This window comes from Trachypithecus francoisi, unplaced genomic scaffold (assembly GCF_009764315.1).
Source record: "Trachypithecus francoisi isolate TF-2019V2 unplaced genomic scaffold, Tfra_2.0 Lachesis_group4, whole genome shotgun sequence".
NCBI classification, from domain to species: domain Eukaryota; kingdom Metazoa; phylum Chordata; class Mammalia; order Primates; family Cercopithecidae; genus Trachypithecus; species Trachypithecus francoisi.
In genome coordinates, this window is record NW_022681469.1 from 111,738,370 (window position 1) to 111,760,756 (window position 22,387).

At 43.5% G+C, this 22,387-nt stretch overlaps 1 protein-coding gene across 1 annotated transcript in view; it reads right to left on the reverse strand.

Moving 5' to 3' along the window:
• RNF216 (ring finger protein 216) overlaps positions 1 to 22,387 on the reverse strand; it is a 143,736-nt gene that overhangs the window by 86,389 nt on the left and 34,960 nt on the right. The window contains exons 9-14 of the mRNA XM_033192118.1: positions 21,703 to 21,737; positions 18,207 to 18,346; positions 14,095 to 14,145; positions 11,964 to 12,101; positions 9,938 to 10,086; positions 8,971 to 9,049 (exon numbers count right to left, since the gene is read on the reverse strand). Coding sequence (XP_033048009.1) covers positions 8,971 to 9,049; positions 9,938 to 10,086; positions 11,964 to 12,101; positions 14,095 to 14,145; positions 18,207 to 18,346; positions 21,703 to 21,737 — 592 coding nt within the window. The remainder of the gene's footprint in view (positions 1 to 8,970; positions 9,050 to 9,937; positions 10,087 to 11,963; positions 12,102 to 14,094; positions 14,146 to 18,206; positions 18,347 to 21,702; positions 21,738 to 22,387) is intronic.

Consider the following 22,387-nt stretch of genomic DNA (forward strand, 5'->3'; position numbering starts at 1 on the left):
TCTCTAGATAAATGTGAAGGCCTGTGCTCAGCACAGGAGTCAGCTGACTGGCTGGGCCCCAAATTAGAGTGCTGTTAATAAGTGCCAACCACCCGCCATCACAGCTGGAGCTGCCCTGGCACTGATAGCTGGTCCACACTCATTTACATTTTCTTCACGCAGCCATGCAGCTACTGTAGGCGGCTGCAGATGCCTGTTTTTTAACCAACAAACTGGTTCACTGCAGATGTGAATTTTGGTTGTATTTCACGGCTGTAAAGTTAATAACAGCAAATGCTACAAAGAATAGGATGGGGCCTGGAAAGGGCAGAAAAACATAAGCAGGGAAGAAAGTTGGCAGGTAAGAAAGGATAAATAAATACAAGTGACATTGGGAAAAGATGGGTGGTTACACAACCACACACACATTTGCAGTTTCCACGGAAAGACTCTACACCAGATGTTCTTCAGTTACTCTGATTAAACTCTCACCACCTGATGGTCTCTCATCCTTAGCACTTGCTTCATGAGTGGGCCTAAACCTCCACCGCGTGGCCCTAAGTTTCTGGAAAACTTGACTTACATACCTGTAAGTTTATAAAGCAAAGTTATGACTGTGGCAAAGCAGAAAAGACTCAACAGTGAAACTTCTGACTCTAAGTATACATACTCCAGAAGCATCACTTTCAAATCTCCTTTTATGTAACACTCTTCAGTCCCACACCAAATATACCCAATTCATTCCTAAAAGCAGCACGCTGAAAACAAACTAATGAATTATCTGAGAACACACAAGGGAGCTGAGAGCCTTGACAAAAGCATTCCATCGTATCAATGAAACAAAGACTCTCCATTTCATCAAAGATACAGTATCTCATTCTTCAGGGATTCCAGAGGAATGATTCCAGCCATTCAAGTCCTCCTCCAGAGAGCACATTAATATAAACGCCTCATTTCAGAACAAGTTTCTGAAAATCCAGCTGGAATTTATATTACTGGCAAAGACACTGCAATGAGAAAGCAGGTGCCCTTACTCTTACACGGGTCAAAATTAGTTTGTGGCTCATTTCTTAAATATTGGGAATCCTCAAGGATTAGTGACTGCTTTAGCCATCTTGCAAGAAAGAATGGCATAAGGAGAATTTGCACAATTGAGAAAGGTAAAAGTGTATGCGCTAATAACACGGACATCTTAGATGAAGTCTAAATGCATGTAGTGGTTTGCTTTAGTACCTGAGCCTAAAATAACTGTGTAAATTCTGCTTACAAAACAGTGTTTTGCTGACACACACTTTTCAAACACCCATGAGGAAGAAAACCCTTTCCTCACGGAGCATCAGTGCCACCTAGTGGCAACTCGTTCCACAGCCCACAAATAAGGACACAAGATTTAGGCATAAACTCCTTCTCATCCAAAGGACAAGGTGGGACTTCTCTGATTCCGCTGGTGGTCACTGAGCCAGCTCCACCAGGCTGTCACTGCCTCAGGTCCCCATGTGATAACATTTTTCACTTTATTTTCCATAATGGGCCAAACACATAACCCTTACTCTAACATCAGAAACTAAAATGTGAATGCTATTATCCGTAGGTGAAAGTCAAGTTCTGAAGCATATTGTAATCGATCATGTAATCATAACACACATTCTCTCCACTGCAAAACGTTGCTGAGGGGCATAAAAAGATGTGAATAAATGAAAAGACATACTTTAAACTTAGCATGGCCCAGCATTTCGAAGCCAATAATTTCCCTGATGGGCACCTTGCCCTCCACCTCTTTCCTCCTTTTGCTGCTCATTTCAGACTCCAAAATCTTCTTCCAGCCTAGATCTAGTCACTGATCTAGGGTCACCGATTTATGGAGCACCTATTATGTGCCAGGAATTGTAAAAACACGTACACATTGGATGTCTCCCCTAAAATCTCAACATGTCTGAAACAAGAGTAACCTTCCCTCCTGAATCTTTTGGATTCCACTTCCGGTTTTGTAAACAGCATCATCAACTACATAGTGGCCTACACCAGACAAACCTGTGAGGCCTCTGGCCTTCTCCCCACCTTCACATGCAGCACATCACCTTCTAATCCTCTACCTCTCAAATCCGCTCCTGTTCTCCACCTCCAAGGGCAGTTATGGTCCTTAGGATCTTTATCCGTTAGGATGTGCTAGGTTATGCTGCTGGAACAAACTCAAACCTCAGTAGCTCAAAACAGAGACTTTTTTCTCACTCATGTTGCACATCCCTCTTGGCAGAGGGAAAAGATAATGAACCATATGCCCTTTTAAAAAAACCGCAGTAGGCTGGGTGCGGTGGCTCACCCTGTAATCCCAGCACTTTGGGAGGCCGAGGCAGGCAGATCACCTGAGGTCAGGAGTTCGAGACCAGCCTGACCAACACGGAGAAACCCCGTCTTTACTAAAAGTACAAAATTAGCCAGACGTGGTGGCGCATGCCTGTAATCCCAGCTACTCGGGAGGCTGGGGCAGGAGAATTGCTTGAACTTGGGAGGCGGAGGTTGTGGTGAGCTGAGATCACGCCATTGCACTCCAGCCTGGGCAACAAAAGTGAAACTCCATCTCAACAAAAACAAAAACACAACACAACACAACACAACTCAACCCAACCCAACACCACTCTGAGAGGCCAAAGCAGGCAGAGGATCACCAGGTCAGGAGATCGAGACCATCCTGGCTAACACGGTGAAACCCCGTTTCTACTAAAAATACAAAAAATTAGCCAGGCATGGCAGCAGGTGCCTGTAGTCCCAGCTATTCAGGGGGCTGAGGCAGGAGAGTCGCTTGAACTCGGGAGGCGGAGGTTGTAGTGAGCCAAGATTGTACCACTGTACTCCAGCCCAGGCGACAGAGCGATACTCCATCTCAAAAAAAAAAAAAATTTGTGGTAAAAACACGATACAAAATCTACCCAATTAACACATTTTTAAGTGTATAGGATCAACAAAATTTTATACAGTTGATCTCTAAACAACTTCATCTTGCATGACCGAAACTCTCCACTGCACAGAGACTCTCCACTTTGCCTTCTCTCAGCCTCTGGCACCCAGGGTTCTACTTTGTGCTTCCATGAGTCTGACTACTTTAGATCCTGCATTTAAGTGGAATTGTGCAGTATTTGTCCTTCTGTGACTGGCTAATTGCACTGAGCACAATGTCCTCAAGGTTTATCTGTGTTGTAGTATGTGCCAGGAGATCCTTCTTTTCAAAGGCTGCATAATATATACCACATTTTAATGAGATCATTAAACATGTCAGTAAGTTGCTTCCATCTCGTGGCTACTGTGCACAAGGCTGCAATGAACATAGGTACATGCTGAGATCCCCTCAAAGGATTTCAATTCCTTTCCATAGGCTGCCTTTTCACTCTGTTGGTTTCCTTTACTGAAAGCATTTTAGTAGTCTCACTTGCCTATTTTTTGCTCTTGTTACCTTGTTTTTGGTACTATACTCAGGAAATCATTGCCAAGACTGATGTCATGAAGCTTTCCAGCTATGTTTTCTTCTAGTTTTTACAGTTTCAGGTCTTACACTTAAATCTTTAATCCATTTAAAAAGTTGATTTTTGTGTTACGGTATGAGTTATGGTATCAGGGTCTAATTTCATTCCTTTGCATGTGGATATTCGGTTTATAGTGCACCATTTATCAAAGACTACCTTTTCCCCCGTGTGTGTTCTTTGCACACTTGTTGAGGATCAGCTCATCATAAATGTGTGGATTTATTTCTGAGCACTGTATTATGTCCTATTGGTCTACATGTCTGCCTGTCTAAATTATTGTAAATTTGTAATATGTTTTGAAGTCATGAAGTGTGAGGCCTCCAGCTTTGTTCTTTTTTCTTAAGATTGTCTAGGATATTTGGGATCCTTTGTGGTTCTATATGCATTTTAGGCATGTCTTTCCATTTATTTATGTCTTCTTTAATTATTTCAGCAATTTTTTATAGTTTTCAGTGCATAAGTCTTTCCCTACTCCTTGGTTAAGTTGTTCCTAAGTATTCTAACTTTTTTGATGTATTATAAATTAGATTTTCTTAATTTCTCTTTTTGGAGTGTTTGTTAGTGTACAGAAATGCAACTGATTTTTATGTGATTTTGTATCCTGCACCTTTGCTGAATTTATTAATTCTAACAAGTTTTTTGTGGAAATTGCAGATTTTTCTAAGATCATGTTATCTGTGAACTTACATGGAGATGGATGCTTTTGCTTTTTCCTGCCAAATTGCTCTAGCTAGGGCTTCCAGTGTTATGTAGCATGGAAGTAGTGAGAGTGATGTCCTTGCTTTGTTTCTGATCTTAGTAAAAAAAGGCTTTTCGCCGGGTGCGGTGGCTCAAGCCTGTAATCCCAGCACTTTGGGAGGCCGAGACGGGCGGATCACGAGGTCAGGAGATCGAGACCATCCTGGCTAACACGGTGAAACCCCGTCTCTACTAAAAATACAAAAAAACTAGCGGGCGAGGTGGCGGGCGCCTGTAGTCCCAGCTACTCCGGAGGCTGAGGCAGGAGAATGGCGTAAAACCCGGGAGGCGGAGCTTGCAGTGAGCTGAGATCCGGCCACTGCACTCCAGCCCGGACGAAAGAGCAAGACTCCGTCTCAAAAAAAAAAAAAAAAGGCTTTTCAGTGTGTGTGTGTTTTTTTTTTTGTTTTTTTGAGATAGAGTCTCACTCTGTCACCCAGGCTGCAGTGTAGTGGCACAATCTCTACTCATCGCAACCTCCACCTCCCTGGTTCAAGTGATTCTCCTGTCTCAGCCTCCCAAGTAGCTGGGATTACAGGCGCACGCAACCACACCCAGCTAAATTTTTGTATTTTTAGTAGAGACAGAGTTTCGCCATGTTAGCCAGGCTGGTCTTGAACTTCTGAATTCAGGTGATCCACCTGCCTCGGCATCCCACAGTGCCAGGATGACAGGTAGGAGCCACCATGCCTGGACAGTGTGTTCTTTAGTTCTCATATTTTGTGAATTTTCTTGCTGTTTGTGATTTCTAAGTTTATCACCTTGCGGCTGGAAAAGATACTTGGTATGATTTTGATTTTAAATTTGTTAAAACCTGTATTATGATCTAATATTTTCTATTCTGGAAAATGTTCCATGTGCAATAGAGGAGAAAATGTGTTTTCTGTTCCTATTGGCTAGAATGTTTTGTATGTGTCTGTTAGGTCTATAATTTTATTCAAGTCAGCTGTTTCCTTACTAATGTTCTGCCTGGTGGTGCTAACAATGATTAAAAGTGAGGTATTGCAATCTCCTACTATTTTTGTGTTATTTTTCCCTTCGGTTGTCAATATTTGCTTCACATATTTGGGTGCATCGATGCTGGGTGCATATACACATGGTCTCCAACAATGGATTAATTTACACTTTTTGACTTTACTGTGGTGTGAAAGTGATACACATTCAGTAGAAACTGTAATTCAAGTACCCATACAATCATTCTCTTTTTCACTTTCAGTACAGTATTTAATAAATTACATGAGATACTCATACTTTTATTCTAAAATAGGCTTCCTGTGAGAAGATTCTGCTAAATCGTAGGCTAATCTAAGTGCTCAGGCTTTTGTTTTCCTTTTTTCAGGAGCTTGCAAGCTCTTGCTTCTTCTGGTGCGTGTCTGAGGTACCACAGGCCCTTTGGAGCTGCTGTAAGCTGCCCAGTTCTTTTTTGGCCTCAGCAGCTCCAAGGCATCTAGAGTAGGTTGGCTTCTGCCAGCACTGAGTTGGGTGAGACAGAAGCTAGTCCCTCAGGCAGCCCCTTGAGAACTCCAAATGCTGGACACATGCTCTACTCTTCCCCTGGACCCAAAAAGCAGCCTTCGAGGTGCACTGGACTCTGCCTACTGTACCATGGGTCCTCTGGGGCAGTACAAGCCACCCAGCACCCAGTTTTCTCTTGTTCTCAGCAGCCCCCAGGGACCTAGACCATGCCAGGTCCCATCAGTGCTCCATCAAGTGAGAAAGAAACTAGAGTCTTGGGTGGGCTCCAGAAAACCTAGAATGCTGGACTCATGCTCCAACTCCTTTCCTCCAAAGAGAAGCAGGGAGAGGGCAATGAGGAGTCAGTATGTGCTAGTTCCACCATCCCATTTGTCCTCAGTGGTCCCCAACCTGGTGCCCTTTCCTGTGAGACAAGACAGAAACTAGTACTTTGAGCAGCCTCCTGAGAGGTCTGAATATTAGATATATGTTCTAGTCTTCTTTTTCCTCCCCATAAAGATGCCAGGAGTTGGGAGTTCCCTCCCAATCACCCGGTGCTGTGCCAGGGGGAGGAGCTCTGGAGAGCCAGCATCACAAATTCCCCAGTCTTTGATGCAACTGGTTTCTGGATTTCTCACAGAGAGAAATGGTCCTTCCATTGTTGTTGAACTGGTATCTCTACGGGAAAAAGAGGGTCTGGGGCTTTCTCTTCTGTCATCTTGACATTTCCCACATGATATGCCTTTATGGCTTTTTCTGCAAGTGATCTAACTACTCACATGTTTCACCGGCCATAAAAAGATACATGGCTACCTCCAAGTTCAGTAGGCCATGTATATTCCTCCCACAGATAAAAACTAAAATATATGTGGTGTTCCTATTTGGGATGTTAAGAGCTCCTGGGAAGCTCTCATCAACATCCCAAGTTGACGCTCACTAGATGCTGTTCCAGACTCGTGTGCCCTCAGGCTTTTATTTTTTAGACTCTTCTCTTTTAAAGACAGGGTCTTACTTGGTTGTCCAGGCTGGAGTGCAGTGGCACAATCATGGCTCACTGCAGCCTCAACCTCCTGGGCTCAAGTGATTCTCCTGCCTCAGTCTCTTAAGTAGCTAGGACTATGGGCACACACCACCTCTCCCAGCTGAGTTTTAAAATTTGTTTTGTAGAGACAGGGTCTCACTATGTCACTCAGGATGGTCTCGAACTCCTGGTCTCCTCAGTGATCTGCCCGCCTCAGCCTCTTGAAGGGCTGGGATTACAGGCATGAGCCACTGGGCAACAAATGCAGCTGCTTTTAAATGTCTTCAGGATGGGGGTGGTGGCTCACGCCTGTAATACCAGCACTTTGGGAGGCTGAGGTGGGCAGATCACTGGAGGCCGGGAGTTCAGGACCAGCTTGGCCAAAATGGTAAAACTTCATCTCTACCAAAAATATAAAAATGAGTCAGGCATGGTGGCACATGCCTGTGATCCCAGCTACTCGGGAGGCTGAGGCAGGAGAACTGCTTGAAGCCAGGAGGCGGAGGTTGCAGGGAGCTGAGATCATTTCACTGCACTCCAGCGTGGATGACAGAGTGAGACCCTGTCTCAAAATTAAAAAAAAAAAATTGTCCTGAGAGAATAATGGTCTCTCCTCTTCTTTGACCTTCCCAATTGTACATAAGGACTTTCACTGGCAGACCTTATTTGAAACCTTACCAGGAAATGTAGTTCCCAGCTCCTTCTAAGCAACTCATGAAGACCCAAGAGGCGGTATAGTGCTGTACATTTCTCACCTGGACTACTCAATAGGCAAGTAGACTTCCCTGATATTTTACCTCTCCCCACCTCAGGACAGTGTGCTGCATAGGCCTGCCCCTGCTCAGCTTATGAGCCTCCTTTACACTCCTAGCACCAGTGTATCCACACTGCTGCCACTCCTGAGCATTTCTCCATCTCCACTCCACCCCCACCCTTTCCATCCTTTGGCTACTTCCTCCCTATCTGCTGTGTCTTAGCGCAGGCATCACCTCCCCAGGCAGTCCAGCACCTGACCCACTGGAAGCACATAGGGAGAGGCCAGCACTCTGCTTTCTTATTTTTATTTTTTTTGAGATGCAGTCTCACTCTGTTGCCCAGGCTGGAGTGTAGTGGCCGCATCTCAGCTCTGTGCAAGCTCTGCCTCCGGGGTTTACGCCATTCTCCTGCCTCAGCCTCCCGAGTAGCTGGGACTACAGGCGCCCGCCAGCTCGCCCGGCTAGTTTTTTTGTATTTTTTAGTAGAGACGGGGTTTCACCGTGTTAGCCAGGATGGTCTCGATCTCCTGACCTTGTGATCCGCCCGTCTCAGCCTCCCAAAGTGCTGGGATTACAGGCTTGAGACACCGTGCCTGGCCTAGCACTCTGCTTTCTTAGAGTTGCAAGATGCCAGTGACTGTTGGGACAACTGTTATGGCAACAGCCTGGGGTGTGAACATATAAAATGGCCAGAAATATTAACGCTGAAAACAAAAGAAATAAAGTTTTGATCTATTAGTTTAGTTTCTTCTTCCTTTTCTAATCTCTGCCTTATTTCTTTACTCTCTCCAAGGCAAAGATATTGCAGTGTTCAACTCTAAACATCCAATTTTAGAAAAATGGTTTAGAACATATTTGTCTAGGTGGATGCTAATATTCACTAAAAACTCTAAGTGGCTTCTAAATAGTTGACAAATTTTAAGACACTCTTAGTTCACAGAGTAGGCGCCAAGTTAAAGGGAAGAAAGATCTGCAACAGTAATGTGCCTAGACAGCTCTGTTCCCACCTAATATAGTCAGTTCTTATGAGGAGAAACAGTCAAACAAATAACCTATCAGATGTGATGGAGATGCCAGTATGATGCCCAGTTCTGTAATCAAAGAAGCATCATATGGACTTTGAAAATGGCAAACGGTGTGCGTCTGTGCGGGGAGGGATAGCAAGGGTTATTTCAGCATAGGTGGTGAAGAGAGCAAGCAAGAAAAATGTTGACACAGTGGAAGAAAAACTAAACACTTCCCACTTTACATTACAGTATCTGTCCTAAAGATGATGATATAAAACAGGAATCCAGAGCTTTGTAACTGGAGTGGCACGAGTGGCTGCCATCTCAGTAACCATGTCAACCGTTACTCACAAAGTACTCATCCTCATTTGCTTATGAAAAGGAAAGCACTCAAATCCTCCTTATACATCAGCGGTCAGGTAAACAGCAGATCTCTGGGCCATGAGGGCAGCCTATAATACCATAATATACATCTAGAAAAAAATTTGCCTCCCTACCTTTCGGCAGCGAGGATTAGGACAGCTGAACCTCTTCACATCACTGTCCAACAGAGCAGGAAAGCTACAGGAGGGGCACCTACAATCAGAACAGCAGAAGTGACATTACTTCAAACATTAAAGACTGACTTGGTTCCAGCTCCATGTGGCTATTCATATGAAGATGGAGTTTTGAGCTGGACATTCACATCTCCTTTATACTCCTTAGTTTTCCTGAAAACACAAATTGAGCCTCTTCTTTGTGCTGGCTCTTATCAGGAAACATAAGCATCACCTGCGGTCCTGACGCAATATAAACCACTCAATAAACACAGCCCAATCTTAATGAGAACTCCTTGCATATACCGATTTCCCTCCAGCCCAGGGCACCATGATTGTATCTACGGGCCAGAAGATCAGGGGGTGCCAAGATATGTAGACAGAAGTTTGAGCTGCAGGCCGGGCGCGGTGGCTCACACCTGTAGTCCCAGCACTTTGGGAGGCCGAGGTGGGTGGATCACTTGAGGTCAGGAGTTGGAGATCAGCCTGGCCAACATGGCAAAACCCCGTCTCTACTAAAAAGACAAAAATAAGCTGGACGTGGTGGCGCACACCTGTAATCCAGGCTACTCGGGAAGCTGAGGCATGAGAATAGATTGAACTCGGGAGGCGGAGGTTGTAGTGAGCCGAGACTGTGCCACTGCACTCCAGCAATCCATAACTGGGTGAGAGAATGAGATTCCATCTCAAACAAAAAAAGAAGTCTGAGCTGCAGATTTTTCCATTAATAGAATTACTGGTTACTCAATGGTTTTGAGGTGTAAAAAATAAAAATAAATAAATAAAATTATTGATAATCTTATTTCTCAGCAAGAAATGCCAAAAAACCTGAAAGATACACTCAATTTTCATCAACTGATGCAAGTGCCCAGGTAGTTTTCACAATGGGGAAGGGGTGGCAGATGGCACGCTCTTCCTGAGAACAAACCTGACAAGCTCGTCGGCGTAGGCTGCTGCAACCTCCTCCTCAGCTTTTCGTTCATAGTACTTATATAGGATGGTCTGGGGGAGCACCTTCTCCAGCTCACTGGTTGGGAACGAACACGTGCAGCTGCCTTCCATGCAGCTGAGCTCCGACTAGAAAAAGGCAAACAGGCAAAGAAGAAAAAAACCAACACCGTTTATAGAAAAATAAAAAGCGTCTGCGGTTAAAAACATAGATCCTGAGACAGTAGAGCAAAGATCTCTCTGCCTGTTCGTCTCTAAGAAATCACAATTAAATCATGGAAACCATGAAACAAAAATCCAGTACATTTTTGGTATCACTAGAGGATCTCTATCAGCCCAAATCACAATCCACAGAGGTTGAAAGTGGAGGAAGGGTAAATGGCTTAGCAGACCAGAGAAGCCCATAGCTTAGGGTCTGAAAAGGAGATGCTGGGGAGAAGTTGGTCCCCTCTACAGATATTAGAAAGCTGGAGACCCTCTGGAAAGCAGAGCTGAGTGGTGGGGAGAGGGGGAGGACTCAAAGTAATGAACTGAAAACAGGGAGATGGGTGGAGCCTCTAGTTCCTACCCCCTTCAGAAAGAACTGGCTGACTCTGAGAGAAATGAGGAAGATCTGAACAGCTGGACCACAAGGCTCTGGCCTGGGAACCAGTCATAAAGGAGAGCAGAGCTGAGGGGGCCTGAAGTCAGAGTCTGAAATGAAGTCTGCATAATGAACAGAGAATTCTCCAGCCCCTTCCTCCCACTCAGTTTCAGAATGTTGGAAAATGGGCTCACACCCACTAGGCAGCAGGCAGACTGAATCACCCCAGGGAAGAGACTTAAGGGCCATTCAGGTTTATAATATAAAAGCTAACTGGCTCCCAGGCACCTAGAGTCAAATCCACTGCTCTATAAGCCCCACTACTCACACAGCTTTCCAACAGCTCTTTAACATGAACAGTGTCAGACATGAGGAATGCGTCCCACATGAAAGACAGACACCAAAGAAAACAAATGGAAAAAGACAACATCTTAAAAACAGCTAAAATTTATGAGGCATTTACCATGTGTCAAACAGTAAGTTTATTAAATTCATGACCTCATTTAGCTTTCAAAACAATACTATGATTATTTCCATTTTACAGAGAAAGAAACTGAGGCTTAAGGCATTTAATTTGCTCAAGACCACAGAGCTGGTATGGCTGACGGGGGGCATGGCCCAATGCATTCTGCTTGACTCCAAAGGTCATGCTCTTTGAAAAAACAGAAACTTTATTTATTTATTTACTTTTCTGAGACAGAGTCTCGCCATCACCAAGGCTGGAGTGCAGTGGTGTGATCTTGGCTCACTCAGCCTCCTGAGTAGCTGGATTACAGGCACCCACCACCACACCTGGCTAATTTTTGTATTTTTAGCAGAGATGGGTTTTCACCACGTTGGCCAGGCTGGTCTCAAACTCCTGACCTCAGGTGATCCACCTGCCTCAGCCTCCCAAAGTGCTAGGATTACAGGCATGAGCCACTGCGCCCAGGCAAAAAGTCATCTTCTTAATCACTGTGTTAACTTTATATTGCTGCTGGAACAAAATACCACAAACTTAGTGGTGTAAAACAATGTAAAATTCCCATACTGTGTTTGTTATGCTGATGTTCAGAGAAACTGACTTTGGAGAGAGAAATATGATCTTGTGTAAAGTAAGTTATGTTATTTTAATATATATTTAATCCAACAGGCTGCAAAGTTCTCTCTTTCGGAGGTAACCTTCCCTCTGATTATGAATAAGATGAGTGAAGCAGGTGCTCCTCTGCAGCTAGGTATGGGGGCGTGGAAGAATTCTACTGCTCCCTGAAAAGAAATCTGCTGTGCTTAGAGAACCCACATAATCACACACATCAGGTAATGCCCATAAGCACACCAGCAGAATTCCACCCTGAAAGAGGCACTTACACTTATCTATCAACATGGTCTCCTTAGACTCCAGGAATGTGTCCTATATACATGGGACGTATTACACAGTTCTTACCTTTCCAGATCCAAAGACTGCCTCTTGGGCGTATCTGATGAGACACTCTTTGCAGAACAAGTGAGCATCTGCGCACTGCGTCAGCTCCTCAAATGGAAATTCCCCATAGCAGCAGCGACACTCAATCAGCTGGCCGTCCTGCAGGCAGTCAAGAAACACACATGAAATGTCCTGCACTTAATTAAGCAGAGGAGGAGCCTTGTCTCCCATCCTCATCTCTCTCCCACCCCACACACAAATTCTGAGGTAAAAAGCAACCCATTTTAGGGGCCATAAAACAATGATATGCTGTTTCGTGCTATATAAATCTAGCTCAAGATACTAGAACAATAGTAATCCATACCTAAAACAGCAACGTTTTCATGGGTTTTATCTGGTATTCTTTAGAGTAATTTTTGTATAAAGTTATCATATTCAATCCCATGGTGCAAAGGGAACTAGAACATCTGTACTCAGATGCTAACGTGATTATAAAAAGCAAAGATAAGGAACACAAGAGGTATTACCCAAAATGCTTTCAAAAGCTGGATTTTGTTCTTGTCATAAGGACTGGTCGTATCCAAGTCTGAGCTTTATTTTAAGGGACTACTGAAGCTAATTTTTTTTTTTTTTTTTTGGAGACGGAGTCTAGCTCTGTCGCCCAGGCTGGAGTGCAGTGGCGCGATCTTGGCTCACTGCAAGCTCCGCCTCCCGGGTTTACGCCATTCTCCTGCCTCAGCCTCCCGAGTAGCTGGGACTACAGGCGCCCGCCTCGTCGCCCGGCTAGTTTTTTGTATTTTTTAGTAGAGACGGGATTTCACCGTGTAGACCAGGATGGTCTCGATCTCCTGACCTCGTGATCCACCCGTCTCGGCCTCCCAAAGTGCTGGGATTACAGGCTTGAGCCACCGCGCCCGGCCTATTGAAGCTAATTAAAGCAGCAACCTCAAGTAATGTACCAAGCTATTGACTCCTTTTATTAACTATAGCAACTGATCCAATCACCAACTCATTCTTTTTTTTTTTTTGAGACAGAGTCTCACTCTGTTGCCCAGGCTGAAGGCACAATCTCGGCTCACTGCAACCTCCACCTCCCAGGTTCAAGCGATTCTCTTGCTTCAGCCTCCTGAGTAGCAGGGATTACAAGCGGCTGCCACTATGCCCAGCTAATGTTTTGTATTTTTAGTAGAGACGGGGGTTCACCATATTGGCCAGGCTGGTCTCGAACCCCTGACCTTGTGATTTACCCACCCTGGCCTCCCAAAGTGCTAGGATTGCAGGTGTGAGCCACCGCATCCAGTGCCATTCTTTTATTTATTTATTTTTAATTTTTATTAGAAATGGGGTGTTGCTATGTTGACCAGGTTGGTCTCAAACTCCTGGGCTCAAGCAATCCTCCCATCTCAGCCTCTCAAAGTGCTGAGATTACAGGCACGACCCACGATGCCTGCCCACCAGCTCATTCTTAATACCACATTAGAAAAGGTCACTAGCCAGGCATAGTGGCTCACACCTGTTCCCAGCACTTTGGGAGGCTGAGATGGATGGATCACCTGAGGTTAGGAGCTTGAGACCAGCTTGGCCAACACGGTTTGAAACCCCGTCTCTACTAAAAACACAAAAATTAGCTGGACATGGTGGCACATGCCTGTAGTTCCAGGTACTCGGGAGGCTGAGACAGGAGAATCGCTTGAACGCAGGAGGCAGAGGTTGCAGTGCACTTCAGCCTTGGTGGCAGAGCAAGACTCCGTTTGAAAAAAATAAATAAATAAAAAAAGAAAAGCTCACTGTATGAGGGCGGCAGACACCATACAGAAACCCATCTTGCCCTGAGGTTAGACATACCTCTTTCTTTTAACTTTAAAGTAGTATCTAAGTTGTAAACTTTCCTTTATGAGTCCATCTAATGAACGTCAGGTAATGATTTTTAATGGGAACATCTATTATCTCCCCCTCAATTCTGATTCAGTGTGGTATAAGAGTGACTATACTAGATTATGTATCTGACTATAACTTAGCTGAACTGCAAACTCAGCAAATCAACAGGAGGTTATCCAAAAACAAATTTGCCATCAAAAATGCTGACAAAACATGGTAAGAGAAAACAGCACATGAAAATGCCCAGAATAAACAAGGTGAGATTTCAAACTACCTTTTGATACTGTTCTTCATTCATCTGCAGGGCAAGCAAAAAGTCTTCATGCTGAAAAACAAAGCACACACTCAGACACAAATTCAGTAAAAATGACACTAACCATTTAGCATTCATTTCCATAAACATAACTCCAGTATTGTGATCTCTTCAATTACACAGTTTAGCAGTTCAAAAAGTTACCTGTGAATAAATTGTAAGTGGATCAGAGAGCTAGAAAATACAGGACAATTCTTCTTAAGTATGACTCAAAATGTAGAATAAATAACGGAAAAGGCTGACACATAAAACACTTTGAATAGCAAAGAATAGCATCAACAAAAACAAACTGAACAAATGAAAACTAAGTTTGCCCGGGCAGGATGGCTCACGCCTGTAATCACAGCACTTTGGGAGGCAGAGGCGGGTAGATCACCTGAGATCAGGAGTTCGAGACCAGCCTGACCAACAGGGAGAAACCCTGTCTCTACCAAAAATACAAAATTAGCTGGGTGTGGTGGCGTGCGAATGTAATCCCAGCTATTTGGGAGGCTGACGCAGGAGGATCACTTGAACTCGGGAAGCAGAGGTTGCAGTGAGCTGAGATCGCGCCATTGCACCCTAGTCTGGGCAACAAGAGTGAAACTCCATCTCAAAAAACAAACAAAAACTGTTTGACAACAGACTTCGTTGGCGAGGCTGTGTGGTAGTGGGCACCCTCACACATTACTGGTGAAAATGCAAAGCAGGACAACCACACTGGCGGGACACTGGCAGAGAGTCATCAATGCCACTTCCAAGAGTCTAGCCCAAAGATGCACCTGGGCAGAAACAGGGAATGATGTATGTATAAACTTATCATGGTGCTATTTATAATAGCGAAAACCTGGAAACAACTCTAAACGTCCATCGACAGGGGAATGACTGAATAAACTATGGTATTACATAAAATAGTGCACCAGCCAGTTTAAAAAAGGAAAGAGAAAAACCCCTATGAATTGCCATAGAGTGATTGCCAGGATGCATGGTTAAACGAAAAATGCAGTCACAGAAGAGTCTGCCACCATTTGGGATTACATTAAATTATTTGTGAGACAGCGTCTGGCTGGAGTGCAGTGGTGTGATCCTGGCTCACTGCAGCCTCAACTCCCAGGCTCAAGAGATCCTACCGCCTCAGCTTCCCGAGTAGCTGGGACTATAGGTGAGAGCTACTATGCCTGGAAAACTGCTACTATCTGGATAAGAAAGATGGGTAAATAAAAATAGTATACATATTTGTTTTTCCATAAAATAAGGAAAGATAAACCAAAGACTAACAATAATGGTTATATAAACAAAGTGGGGGGCCAGGTGCAGTGGCTCACACCTATAATCCCAGCACTTTGAGAAGCCAAGGTGGACGGATCGCTTAACGTCAGGAGTTTGAGACCAGCCTGTTCAACATGGTGAAACCCCGTCTCTACTAAAAATAAAAAAATTAGCCAGGCATGGTGCTCGCGCCTATAATCCCAGCTACTCAGGAGGCTGAGGCAGGAGAATCCCTTGAACCCGGGAGTCAGAGGTTGCAGTGAGCCGAGATCCTGACACTGCACTCCAGCCTGGGTGACAGAGCGAGACTCCGTCTCAAAAAACAAACAAACAAAGGAAAGTGGGAGAAAGGGACAGGACAAAAGCTAGATTTTTCTGAATATTCCTTGTTTTACAGTTTTGATTTCAGAACTAAATTTTTTTTTTTACAAAATTAGATAAACAAAACCAACTCTCTAAAAGTTCAAAATAAACAGAAAGAAAGAAACTCACTACAACCAACCTCGACCTCCCAGGTTCAAGCAATTCTCGTGCCTCAGCCTCCCAAGTAGCTGGGATTACAGGCAGCTACCTGGAGGGATTACATGCCCAGCTAATTTTTGTATTTTTAGTAGAGACAGAGTTTTGCCATGTTGGCCAGGCTGGTCTTGAACTCCTGGCCTCAACTGATCGCCTGCCTTGGCCTCCCAAAGTGCTGGGATTACATGCATAAGCCACTGTGCCTATAAACTTGTTTATCAACTTAATGGCATAAGCACCAAGACATATTTCAAGTGACTTTAAAATATTTTAATTTTATATTCTCAGATATAATCTGACAAAAATAATGTTATTAATGTCATTAAGAACCAAGACTTTTATCATCAGAGAAAAGAAAATAAAGTTGGCAGGGCATGGTGGTGCATGCCTGTAACCCCAACAATTTGGCTGGCTGAGTTGGGAGGAAGGCTTGAGGCCAGAAGTTCAAGACCAGCCTGGACAACATGGGGAAACCCAGGCTCTACAAATAGAAAAAAAGTTAGCCAGGTGTGGTGGTGCACACCTGCAGTCCCAGCTACTCAGGAGGTTGAGGTGGAAGGACTGCTTGAGCCCGGGAGGTTAAGGCAGTAAGCCATGAATGTGCCACTGCACTCCAGCTTCGGTAACATATGGAGCTCCTCTGTCAAAAAAGAAAAGAAAAAAAAGCAAAGAAGGCACTTTGGAGAAATTGTTGAGTCCAGGTCAGAGAAAGTAGAAATTGAAACGGGGTCATCTTGCTGTGCCCAGAAGCAAAGACATTGTCAGAGACCACAGGGGTCGGGTAAGAGAGACTAACTTGAAGGGGCAGCCACTAGTCAGAGACGGGACAATGTGAACATCACCAAAAATAAATGACAATGAATGGCATTCATCAATTTGCTAATACTTTAAATACTTATCTGATAAGATTGGTGATATTAATGAATGTCATTCTGTAACAGATGGATTAAGATAATAAATTCTAATTTCTGCTTAAAATCTAGAATTTTGGTCAAAAATAATCACTTCATTCATTTTTGAGAAAATGCCTGCCAAATAATTTTGAATAATCACAGTTTTTCTGTCACTTTTTTCCAAGTAAAAAGTGGCCAATGCAGCTGCTTTGCGGCTCAATTGCACAAGTGCTTTCCTCATACCTGGATATAAGACAAGCTTCATATCCTGGGATGTGGCGGAAGCACTTTATGAAGACTTCATTTTATTACACTGAATACTGAAAAGATGTTTTCAAGGGTCAAAATTTGGTAAAATAATTTTTACTGCTTTATCAAAGATATTTTTAGGTGAAACTGGCGTGTCTTAAAAATGTTAGTGCATGGTGGTGAAGAATACAAAGATTATGAGGATGGCTCTATGCCACTGGTCTGATTCATGCCAAGGCACCACTGCTTTGCTTCTGCTGGTACAAATTCAATATGGTGAAAAAGCAAATACAGCTGACCTTGATCAACAGAGGTGTGAACTGTGGGGACCCACTTATGTGCTCATTTTCTTCTGCTTCTGCCACCCTGAGACAGCAAAACAAGCACACCCCTCCTCCTTAGCCTACTCAACGTGAAGACCATGAAGATAAAGACCTTCTCATGCTGATTCACAGTACCATTTAATGAATACTAAATATATTTTCCTTATCATTTTCTTAATAACATTTTCTTTTCTCTAGCTTACCTTATTGTAAGAATACAGCATGTAATACACAAAACATACCAAACGTGTTCATCGACTGTTATGGGTAAGGCTTCCTGTCAACAGCAGGCTGTTCACAGTGAAGTTTTGGGGCAATCAAACATTATATGCAGACTTTCAACTGCACAGGGGGAAGCACTCCTAACTCTCATGTTGTTCAAGGGTCACTGTAATGTCTTAGTATAGTTATAAGAGGTTTGACCTCGTAGACCCCCAAGAGAGTCTTGGGAAACCCAGGGATCTCTGGGTCACACTTCGGGAGCCAATGGTTTAGAAGATACATATTAAACAATCAATATATACATTCCAGCTGACTTGCACATTTGATACTATATTTAGAAAAATTAAAGAGCAAAATGGAACTGAGGCTGGAGGAAGGAAGTAAAATAGATACACTAAGCTCCAATTAAAATTTTCTAACATAAATCTGATTTATGAAACCACAAACCTAAGTATTATGACAAAACCCAGGTTTTTTTCTTTTTTAAAAACTTTGCATATATCCAAATTCACCACTCTGAAGAAAAGGGAAATCTTAAAGACAGTTTTGAACTAACTAAACCCTAAGAGCAAACCAGAATCCCAGAAACACACCCCAAGACCAGAGCACATCTTCCTACCTCTGCCATCTCTTTGATTTTCTGCTCATAGAACTCCTGCTCTTGTTGCACAGCTGGAAGGAGAGCGCGCCGGTCATAGGACCTACAATGTCGTCGCTTATTTTCAAGAAAGAACATCCTCTTTTCTATTTTTATGTCACCTAGAAGATATACGACAATGCAAAAGCATGCAGACAACTGTGTATTAGGAATCTGGGCCAGCCATGTCCATTCTTCCCGGCCTCATCCTCCCTCTTCTCTCTGGCGGTACGTTTCATGACTTCTCTTTCATATTCTACCATTTGGGAGGACTGGGCTTCTTACCATTTGCCAACCTATCATCCATTTTTTGACCTTTCTGGTTCTTTCCCTCTGTTTATGCTCCATTGGAAGGCATCTCCTATTCTGTCACTAGTGTACTATGTGATTATACCACAATTTATTATCTATTTCACTACTGAGGACATTTGGGTTTACTGTTTTGGGTTAATCTGAATAGTGCTGCTTATAGCCATTTGTTGGTGAATGTATGTCCGCAATTTAGCTGGGAATTGCCAGATCACGGGATAGGCTTACTTCCAGCTTTAGAAAATAATGCCAGTGTTCCAAAGTGGTTGTACCAGTTTACACCCTTCCTCCATCAGCAACGCATGTGAGTTCCAGTCTCTCCCATGTCCTTACACCTATCCTTGGTTTTTAATTTTAGCCATTCTGGTGGGTGCAAATGTGCCATATGTTTTTCAACCATTTTTATTTTGAAAGCATTCAAATATACAAGGGGCTGAAGGAATAGTAACAATGATCACCACAATGTATTACAACATAAGAATAAAAGAGAGTAGAATGACAAATATCAGACATATAATTGATCTGTTTAGGTTTTGTATTTCTAGATTCACCACAATATATTATAACATGAGAATAAAAGAGAGCAGAATGACAAATATCAGACATATAATTGATCTGTTTAGGTTCTACATTTTTTTTTTTTTTGAGACGGAGTCTCGCTCTGTCGCCCAGGCTGGAGTGCAGTGGCCGGATCTCAGCTCACTGCAAGCTCTGCCTCCCGGGTTTTTTTACGCCATTCTCCTGCCTCAGCCTCCCAAGTAGCTGGGACTACAGGTGCCCGCCACCTCGCCCAGCTAGTTTTTTTTTATTTTTTAGTAGAGACAGGGTTTCACCGTGTTAACCAGGATGGTGTCAATCTCCTGACCTCTTGATCCGCCCGTCTCAGCCTCCCAAAGTGCTGGGATTACAGGCTTGAGCCACCGCACCGGGCCTGGTTCTATATTTCTTTCGCTGATTTGGCAAATTATGATTTTCTTTTTGGAGACAGAGTCCCGCTCTGTTGCTCAGGCTGGAGTGCAGGGGCACATTCATAGATCACTACTGCCTCGACTCCTGGGCTCAGGTGATCCTCCCGCCTCAGCCTCCTGAGGAGGTGGGACTATAAAGGCAGATGCCACCATGCCCAGTTAATTTTTTTGTATTTTTTTAGAGATGGGATTTTTCCCGTGTTGTCCAGGCTGGTCTTGAAGTCCTGGGCTCAAACCATCCACCAGCCCTGGCCTCCCAAAGTACTGGGATTACAGGTGTGAGTCACAATGCCTGACCAATTTATATTTTCCTAGAAAACTTTATCTCATCCAGATTTTCAATGTACTCTTGTCTGTTCTTGGTAATCTCTTGATTTTAACATTTACTATCTGGTTCCTAATACATTTTATTTTGATTCTCCTTTTCTCTTGCTCATTCTCACATTTTTTTAAATTCAAACTTTTTCTTCAGAAAACCAGTTTTTGGGGCCAGGCGCAGTGGCTCATGCCTATAATCCCAGCACTTCGGGAGGCCGAGGACGGCACATTATCTGAGGTCAGGAGTTCGAGAGCAACCTGTACAACATGGTGAAACCCCGTCTCTACTAAAAACACAAAAATTAGCCAGGCGTGATGGCACACACCTGTAATTAATCCCAGCTACTTGAGAGGCTGAGGCAGGAGAACTGCTTGAGCTTGGGAAGTGGACTCCGTCTCAAAATTAAAAACAAAACAAAACCAGTTTTTGGTATTATGAGAATAGAAAAGCACACGATTAGAGAGTAAGTTTTGAAGCCAGATTCCCAGCTCGGCTACTTGCTAGCTGTGTAACATGTGCTACGTTACTTAACCTCTCTGTGCTTCAGTTTTTTTTCTACAAAATGATAATAATGGCACATACATCTCATAAGGTTATTTGAAACATAAATGAATTAATCCATTAAAGCACTTAGAAAAGTGAGTGGTACATATTAAGTGCTAAACAAATGTTAGTTATAATTATCAACACTACAAGTTTTAAAAAAATTCCACCCTCTATTATTTCTTTCGTCTTTACTCAGTTCTTTTTGTAGTTTATCATGTTAAAGTAGTAAGATTTATTTTCAGTCCTTTAATTTTATTTATTTACTTTTTTAGAGACAGAGTCTTGCTCTGTTGCTCAGGCTAGAGTGCAGTGGCATGAGCTCGGCTTACTGCAAGCTCTGCCTCCCAGGTTCACGCCATTCTCCAGCCTCAGCCTCCCAAGTAGCTGGGACTACAGGTGCCCACCACCACACCTGGCTAATTTTTTTGTATTTTTAGTAGAGATGGGGTTTCACTGTGTTAGCCAGGATGATATCGATCTCCTGACCTTGTGATCCGCCCGCCTCGGCCTCCCACAGTGCCGGGATTACAGGCGTGAGCCACCGCACCCCGCCTCAGTCCTTTATTTTTAAAAATAAATGCAATTAAGTCTACACACTTCCCTCTAATTTACTTTCCTGAAGGATCATAAAAAGGACAGAGGAGGGAGAACCCTGTCTCACTCTGAGTCAAGCAATTATAGCCCAAAGAGCAGTGCTTAGACGGAAAACAAACTGAATAGGAAAAAATGGGATGCCTAGAACAGATGAGGGATTCTTAGCCTGTGTCCTTATAAAAAGCTGTTAAAAAAGGCTAAGTATGAGTCATAAACATTAAACTACTAACACAAATCAAGTGTATTTTTTATCTCATACTTCCAGGGTCCTTAAAGATTATCTGATAATTAAATTTAAGACTCAGCATCTAAATTAAAGTGCTATACCTAAAACAAGGGACTGAATCAAATAAAATGAAGTTAACGGGAAAATGTGAGATGCAGTGAAACTGAGAGAGGTATATGACCTGACAGCAATGTGGGTGAAAAGAGCAAGACTGAATGTGAGCAGACCTCATGTGGAGTATGATGTCCCGTCTTCTACACCCTAACTTTCAAAAAGACCCTGACAAGCTAGAGAAGGGCACACAGGGAAGGGGAGAAGGGCAGTCAGGCTGACGAAGGGGCAACAGCCAGAATCTGTCTCTCCACAGGCAAGAACTACAACCATGGCAGGGAACTTCAGGAAGTACATGCTGACTTAATACAAAGGAAGAACTGTCTAAAAGACGGAGCTGACCAACAAGGGAGTCAACTATCTTGCAAAGTAGCACTTTCTCCACCACTGAAGTCAGAAACAAACGCTGTATGGCTATGTACAAGGATGCCTGTTCTGAACTGTGGGTAAATTTGGCTGAATGAAAAACCACCTGCACACTGCCCCTAGTTCTACATTCTGCCACAGGCCAGGAGAATGTCATGTCAGCAGAGCGCTGCTCCACAGACTGGCTTAGGAACCTCAGGAGTCATAGCCTAAGGGATTTGCTTTTAGATCCTGGGGCACAGTGGCTCATGCCTGTAACCCCAGCACTTTGGGAGGCCAAGGCCTCCGTCTCTACTAAAAAATTCAAAAAATTAGCCGGGTGTGGTGGTGGGCACCTGTAGTCCCAGCTTCTTGGGAGGCTGAGGCAGGAGAACGGTGTGAACCCGGGAACCAGAGCTTGCAGTGAGCCGAGACTGCGCCACAGCACTCTAGCTTGTGTGACACACACAGCAAGATTCCGTCTCCAAAAAAAAAAAAAAAAAAGTAAATACAAATACAAATACAAACACTTTCCAGCTTTATAGTTACCTGAATTCCCACTTAGTCATACCTGAAATCAAGTGTGGTAATTAAGTGCACACGTAACAGAAAGGGATGATCTCTAGAAAAGTTGTAGTAATTCCTTTACTGGGTGGAAGCAACTCAGATAAAATCTGAGTTGTTATAAAACTCAAGTTTATATTTCTGGGGATGAGACCTGAAGTAACCTCTTCAAAAGGGTTTT